The sequence below is a fragment of the Trachymyrmex cornetzi genome, unplaced genomic scaffold, assembly GCF_001594075.2.
Source record: "Trachymyrmex cornetzi isolate Tcor2-1 unplaced genomic scaffold, Tcor1.1 scaffold694, whole genome shotgun sequence".
Taxonomy (NCBI): domain Eukaryota; kingdom Metazoa; phylum Arthropoda; class Insecta; order Hymenoptera; family Formicidae; genus Trachymyrmex; species Trachymyrmex cornetzi.
Window position 1 is genome coordinate 21,880 of NW_017300019.1, and position 8,535 is coordinate 30,414.

The 8,535-nt window shown below is 31.8% G+C and overlaps 1 protein-coding gene across 1 annotated transcript; it reads right to left on the minus strand.

The window, feature by feature from the left end:
• Positions 1-1,409: 1,409 nt before the first annotated feature.
• LOC108767572 (uncharacterized) lies at positions 1,410-3,648 on the minus strand. The gene is made up of 3 exons (XM_018517520.1): positions 3,581-3,648; positions 1,959-3,340; positions 1,410-1,792 (listed from the first exon to the last, which is right to left on the minus strand). Exons 2-3 carry the CDS (start codon positions 2,983-2,985, stop codon positions 1,410-1,412), a joined length of 1,410 nt encoding a protein of 469 aa, XP_018373022.1. The 5' UTR covers positions 2,986-3,340; positions 3,581-3,648.
• Between the last annotated feature and the right edge of the window lie 4,887 nt (positions 3,649-8,535).

Here is an 8,535-nt window from a genome sequence, read left to right on the forward strand (position 1 = left end):
GTGAGAAGAATAATCGACTGTGATTGGTCAATTTCTTACTCTTACTTCTTACCCCGTGTATTGTAGATGACGCCTGAAGAGGCATATGCGAATGGAGTTCGTCACTTACTCTTAGCTTGATCAGAGTGTGCTCATGGAGCCTCAGAAAGTACTTTTTTAAATAGAGTTATTCATAATTAGTTTAATTAGTAAAATGGAAAATTTTCATTAAAACAGTACTTATAATCGATAAAACTGATATTGTAAAATATACCAAAAACTGCTTTCGCTTTGTCAATTAATAAATAATTCATATACCTATTTAAAAATAAATTATGTACAATAAAAAACGAAATAAGCTATAGCTGCAACTGTCAAATTAATAGCCTTAACAATAACATATATAATAAAGATAAATATGATTAAGGTAAATGTCCCAGTGGCCGGACATTTAAGCGTAGATCATCACAAATAATTCAATTTATAATACTAGAAAGGTTTTTAATATAAATATTTATATTTATCCGAAAACATGAAAGATTTCCTTAAGCGGACAAAATTATTTGAACCCATTTTAACAATTATTAATGAAATAATTATATAAATATTAAAGTGCGACATTGTACCAGTGGCCGGACAGCCAAAATAGGTTATGGCCCAATTTCCGGACGTAACTTGTCCCAATGTCCGACCAGTTCGACCACAAAATGAAAATTAATATGCTAATGGGAAATACTTATTAATATAAATATTTATTGACAAAAAATATAACTCTAATTTTAAAAAATTTATTTACTAAATGGTATATACTTTATTTTTATCAAAAATTATAAGAATATAATTTGTTGCACAACATAAAATACAATAGCTTGCATAACAAAATGTTGATAACTTAAAGTGCATTTAACTCACAAGCTAAATAAATTTTTAACGACAGTGAATCTATACATAACAGAATGATAAAGTAAAATAAAATAATTAGTTAAATAAGATTTTTATTTTTCTTTGGTATTTTTTTAATAACTTTCTTTTTAGTTTTTAAATTTTTCTTTTCTTCTACTTCTTTCATTTTTTTCAACTTTCTCTGTTTCTTTTCTTCAAGTTCTTTGATCTTTTGTAATCTTTTTTCTTCTCTTTTCTTCTTATTTTCTTCTTTTATTTTTTGTTTTTGAAGTTTTTCTTCTTCCTTTGTTGTGTGATATTTCAGCCACTCATCAGAGTCGCAACTGCAGGAATTTTATCCTTTAATCTTTTCTTTTTTGTAGTAGAATTTCCAGGCCAAAAAAGAGTATTTTTAAAAGGAGAAGAAACATTTGGAATATCTTGATTCGTATATGTAAAAAAATTAAATTTATTATATGTATACTGATTGCTCTACTAATATTTATAGCCGTTATTCCACATATGCAACATTTATATATACAACATGATTATTTACCGGAAATATTTTGAATGTTTTTATTGTTTTCCTGCGATTCCAAATTATCAAAGACGATGTCAGATTTAGAACCTGTTAGCGGAACCGTAGTATTTTCAAACGTATTTTGTTCCTGAGATTCCAAAAGCTCAATGATAATTGGTTGCGATTCTTCAGGCTGAATAATTGCTATTTCATTTGCTGAAATACTGTTAGTGTCTGTAGATTTATGGATATCATCTAATAAAATGGCCGGAATTTCTTTATCTATATACAATGTTTCTTGAACATAATCATTTGTCGCGTTTCGATTCTGTTTCGTAGCTATCTGTTCGATTCTTTGTTCTTCATTGCTGTTAAAAGTATCTTTTCTAGGCTTATCACAATCAACATTACCTATAGAATTGGAATAAAGATGCAAAAAATAAGTTAATTTCTAAAACATACAATAAATTATAATAAAAAACATGAGATTCTGCAGTTATTTATAAATACTATATTTATATTTGTAAATTATAGTATTACAGTATTTTCACTTTATCAAATGTGTCATCGGTTTTACCCTTAATCTTCAGCCAGTGTTGAAAAAGACCTTCATTTTTAATTTCACCATTCCAAACTCCTATCTCCGCCGCTTTAAATGTTTGGAGCATTTCTTCTGACAATTGACGTTCAAAAAAGCTAATAAACTGTTTTAGCGAATCTGTTTGATTAGGTTCAGTATTGATTAGGTTCTTGGATTTCTTTTGTTTGTTTAAAATATTAAAATCCACAGCATTAGGTGTAAAAGGATAGAGTCCACACGTTTGAAATCCATTTTTAGCCATAGAAGTAAGATCTATTGAATCAAGAGTCTTTTTGAACAGTGGGGCAAACATGTCTTTTTTGAGGCGTTCTCCATTATTTTCTAATCTCCAATTATTGACAGTCTTCTTCCAAACCATTTTTAAAGGATGGAAAACCGCTACATCTAATGGCTGTAAAATGTGCGTGGCGTTTGGATATAGAGCTATTAACTCTATTTCATGCTGTCGACAAAAATTACTCAAAGGCAATGTCAAGTGTGAGGAATGTCCATCCATGAATAATACGACGGGAAATACAATATTATTGGTTTTCAGCCACAGGTAAAATACGTTAGTAATATATTCATAAAATGACTCAGCAGTCATCCATCCTCTGTCTGAAGTTCCAATGCTCCATCCTTTGGGGATATTCTGTGTTATAGTTGCTGGTATTCTTTTATAAGCATACATTATCATCGGAGGTGCCATAACTCCGGAAGCGCTAATCATTACTAATGTTGTCAGTGCCTCTTTTTCGTCAGCATTTACAATTTTGTATACTGATTTAGCACCTTTTTTAACAATAACTTGCTCTGCTTTCGGACATAATAAAAAGGAGCTTTCATCACAATTAAAATACCGTGAAGCATCAATAGAGAGCAATTCTTTCTTTAACAAGTATTGACGAACTTCATGAAACCACTTTCTCAAACAATCTTCATTAACTGATGCTCTGATAGTCGTTAAATTCTGTGCACATCTGTCGATGTGATAGCTCAGGGTGTCGATGAATAAATGATTCATACCAATGACGTCCAGGCCTGTTGTTCGTAAAAGGATTTTCTTTCTGTAACTGCTTCATTAATTTTTGCACACTGTCTAACAATTGTTCCTTGGTCACCGGAAAGCCTCTTTCACTGATATACAATATCCAATTAACTAACTGGGTTTCTTCTTCTGAAGACAGAATAGTCGATGGTCCCATTGTAGATTCAATTTGTGATTTGTTTTTAAATTTATCATGCAGCGTAGTTTTTGGAATTCCATATATTTTGCTGGCTCGTCTAATCGGAATCCCTCGGTGAATAGCATGTATTACATCATTAATCACTGACTGAGAATACCTTTTACCCTGCTGCTGTTTTGTTTTCATTTTTATCTGTAAAAGTAAGTTTATTTTTCTATTGATTTTTAATCACTAATCTAATTATTCATGCATGATTTTAAAGACACTTGCTCAATAAGGTTATAAAAAAAGATTTTAACTTTCATTGTGATAAATAACTGCTATTATACATAACTTATTTTAACATATATAAATAAAAGAAATTATCTATGAGTAGTTTTAAAAACTCTTACATGCAATTAAGTCTTTGAAAATATATAATTATTTACTTACCAAACAATTCCGTAACGTTTATAAACTTGTGACTTTAACCTCTAATCTAACCTCACAAGCTGTTGCACATATACGAGTCCGGTGGGCGGTGATTGGGACCATTAGTACTTTAAATGTACCAGTCTCCGGACACTTAAAAATATTGTTTTTATTGTGATTTGTATGATGAATTTCGTCAAAACGAGTTTTTAATTAATCTTTAAAATTAAATATTCAATTATTTATTCACAAATATAATTAAATATTCAGTTTTTATTCTATAAGTTGAATGCTAACGCTTAACGAATTTCTTAACGATTACCTACCATTTTATCAAATCATAGACGCATGCTTACATAATAATTTTTTTTTAATATAAAAATTATTAATTTGATGTACTTCTTTTTTCCTAATTAATCGTCAAATATAGGAATATTTTTTACAATGATTGATATTTTTATTCATAACTGTTCAAATAAACAGCAAATATTTTATTTCAATGTGGTCGGACATTGGGACGTGTCCGGTCATTGGGACATTTACCTTAAATTCTTCCCGAAACAAAGAGTAGTTTTCAGTATGTTATGTGGGATATTTATATAAACATTGTTAAAAAATTAAAAATTAAATTGCAAAGATATGTCTCTATAATATACGTAAAATACATAAATGTATATAACATACATATATGTATCGGAAGTTGAAAAATACAATTTATCAATATAAGTGATCAAAATTTTATCGGATCAAAATATGATATCCTAGGGACGTTTTATATTAGTACAATGATAATTACAAATATCCTGAGGATGATTTAATGTTTTGGATCAGAATGGGATCAATCTGATCAAATTAGGATATCCTAAGGAAATACATTGCTATATGGGATATATATCTAGTCAGAAATGATAATGGAATCGACATCGAATCGATGTAGATTCGACATCGAACAACGTCGAAAACATGAAATCGACGTCGATTCGATGTCGATTCCATTATTATTTTTGATTGGGTATACAGGGTGTATCGGAATCGTTGAACTAGCTTTTTACTCTACGAGAAAATTATCGACCTCACCTAACCCACACAGCAAAAGAAATCTGTGGAATCTCGTCAAGATATCGTGCTGGGATATCGCAATATCTCAAAGATATTCAGTAGACATCTGGATATATGGCAAATATCAATAGGATATATTAATGTCCGCACCAAAGAAGAATTAAGATATCTCAAGTTTAAGCGAAATATATTCTTACGTTATTCCTGAGATATCCGTGATTATTGTTCCTTATAGTAAAATCTGAAATGTTATCTCGTAGGTATATTATAAAGATATATTAGAGATAATTATAATATCTAGTCAGGACATATTTGGGAGAATGTTTTTTATAATTATAATGATGGCTTAATTTACACCGATTATACAGACATTATGGTAGTATGTAATCTCACGAAGGTTTCTGGCATGCTAAAACCAAATCCATAGCCCAAATTGCACCATTACGTCAGGTTTCTAAAATATTCTAACCTTAAAATTCCAAAAAGGCATCCAATGTAGAACCAGCTTTATTTAGCTGTTCAGAAATGTACGTGTAAGCACATCTTTAAATTATAAAACCTAATTATGAATACCTTAGAGCCTTAGAACATATACTACTGGAAGGAGCATAGGCCGATAATCCCATTTTTTCGGCTGAAGCTGAGAAGATTGACAAGAAGATGGAATGTGCCTAGTCAGCAATGTGCATGCTTAGACCATTCGCACGGGGTCTGCGGGATGAAGAGAAAAGGCGACAAGCATGCGCATTACAATCTAGGATCACGCATTCTATCTCCATCCTTGTCAATCTTCTCTGCGTTCTACCTCCATCCTTGTCAATCTTCTCGGCTTCAACTTTTCGAGCCTATGCTCCTTCCAGTAGTATATGTTCTAAGATGAATACCATCTGAAGAGATAATTTCCTTAATTATGCCCTTATATATGTAAGTACATTATAATTACGTACTGTTCTATAAGTTTTATATATAAAGAGACATCTTATATAGAAACGACTGGAAGATATCTTATCTGTTAGATGTCTTCAGAATGTCTCCGAGATATATTGTACACATGGAGGCGTTACGACCACTTTTGGCGTCCTACGCTGGAATTTGCTTTTGCGTCCAATCATAAGAATTGCTAAGTCTCTGAAGCACCAATCCGCCGCCAATGGCAACGAACCATCCTGGCGGAAAAAAAATTTTTATGAAAAGATACAGAAAAATTACATAGATTGAGACAAGATCTTAGAAATTCTTAATTTTTCGTACATGTTTGTGGTGAGATGTAGAGTGAGGTTCGTCTGTCTTAGAAATTCTTAGTTTTTCGTAGATACTCGTAGCGAGACGTAGAGTGGCGTTATTTGAAGGCGGAGGATTTCTAGGTTTTTCAAACAAACAATGTCGCTCTAAATCCCAATAATGAATGTCTATGAAAAACTAATAATTTCTAAGATATTGTCTCAACCTATATAGATTTTTGTAAAAGTTTTTCCGCCAAGGCAACAATTAAAAAAAAAGGAATTTCCATTAATTTGTATAACACAGGAATACGAATGCAATAAATTTAGTATTTTCTTTTGTAATAATACATATATTTGACGCTTAATGCAACATATTATTATATTTCCTGGCTTTAGCTTTTAAAAATATTCTGATTATGTCTTCAATTTTTACGTAATCAAGACTGTTCGCCAATTATTTTTCAATTGATATCATAGCTAAATCGCGTCTGCATCATCGTATTTCTCAGATAATTCTTTATTACTTTTAATTTTGAAAAAGATTAAGATTAAAAAATTTTGCAGTTGCCACAGATATTGGCACAGTTAATAAGATCCATAACACTTGCTAAATTTGAAAAGATTTCCAGAAAATCACTTGTAGCTAATTCATTTAAAATATCAAGTAAGATAGAGCTTTATATTTACAAGAGTAGCGCTGCCTATTAAAATTTTGCGCTCCTCCAAAATTTGCGCCCTATGCTGGAGCGTACCTGCTTAGTGTCTCGTAACGCCTCCGTGTACACATTTACTTTGTTCGGGGTAAGATATCTCTTGAATATCTTATACAAGAAGTGTATTCATGATATAGTCATTATAATATACTGATGACATCTTAAAGATATTGAGATATATTTCGTATATCCGCGATGATTTTAATATATCCCATAGATCTCCATTGCTGTATGGGAATTATCAACTTAGCGATACAAATCAGATGCGTGGATACATCGCGCGAATTGCTGGGCGCACTGAAAAAAGGCACATTTAAAAAATCAATTTTCACAATTCAACGTTAAACGTACCTGTTCTCGCGTTCAAACCAACAGTTCACACGATGTTATTCACGCATCCGATCTGTATCGTTAAGTCGATAATTAAGCGTGTAACCGATAATTTACCTCATAAGGTAAAAAAACTGGTTCAACTACTCTGATTCATCCTGTATATATGTTAATCGGTAATTTTGACAACACTAAAAAAGTACCAATATTATTGTATACATTAGAGTACAATGATTGTGCGACGTATACTATACATTATACAAATTTTTGCAATATAACACATCAGTAAATATGTATCCCCAGTTAAATATAGATCATTTCGACGACAATACAAAATTATATACAACAATATACGTTTGGTTTGTATGGCGACACTGTCATTTTATATAGAACGATTATTTTAACGATACTGCTTATTTTAACTGACAATATTATTACGCTCGAATGTCCGTCTCGCGATCACTCGTTCGCGCACTATGTTACCGAACGCGTAAATAAAGAACACTGCTATTTATATAAAGAACAGTGCAAAACGTTTATTAATAAAGAACTCAGAGCACATCTGTAAATCAAACGTTTCAGCGCAGCGAAAGCTCACACCGAAATCCACGAGTTTGTTCCTCAAAACAACCGAACGGATTGCCGCCAGGCAACACGATCTTCAGGACATAGGTGATGATCTTGCGGGTGTTAGCACAACACGGGTATTTGAAACGGTACGGGCATAACAATATAATTGCGACTACGATTATTTTAATTGACACTATTAGGCAGGAACCCGAACTGAATCGAAATTGGAACCGAAAACCGTTTCGAAACCCTTTTTTTTAATGAACCGAAACCGAAACCGTACCCAAATTTTGTATAGTTTATAACACCGAAACAAGTAAAATTTTATGGTTTTTTTCGGTTCTTTTTTCAGTTCTTAATTTTTAATCTTTGTCCTTGTTCTTAATCTTTGTTCTACGCGTTCCTTTGTTCAAATCACCAATGTTCAATCCAGTATTACTATCTCTTAATAATCAGAATGTAAATACCTCCAACACCTCATATGATATAAGAAATCTGGCGGGATCGCGAGACATATTTAATGTAAACTTTTTTTAAGATACTAGCATTTCTTTTATTTAGATCTTCCTCACCAACATGTTGCAAGAATTTATTCTAGGTCATGAAATTCAAGAATACATATATAGACTTTATGTAATACGTGAGATCTATCCATAAGAATCAAATAATAGCGTATTTCACTAGCAAAGCTGGTGCGCACTCAGTGCACTTTAAAGCTGTTGTACACAAATCGACATAAAAATGTACGTTTAATAAAAATATAGAAATAAATTAAACCACGAAATCCTTAATATATTTTATTGTGATATTTGATAAAATATACATTGGGTATTTTTTTTATTAACTGAGATCTCTCACTTTTACAGTCAGATTAGGTTAATGTACAATAGCTTTAATGTGCACTGAGTGCGCACCGGTTCTGCCAGTGAAATACGCTATAAGTTGTAAGAAAGGACTGAGAGAAGTATGCCTAAAATAATGTTTATGTAATTTTTATTCAGAGTCACATGATCAATTATGTGTGTGTGTGTGTGTGTGTGTGTGCGCGCGCGCGCGCGCGCGCGCGCGTGTGTGTGTGTGT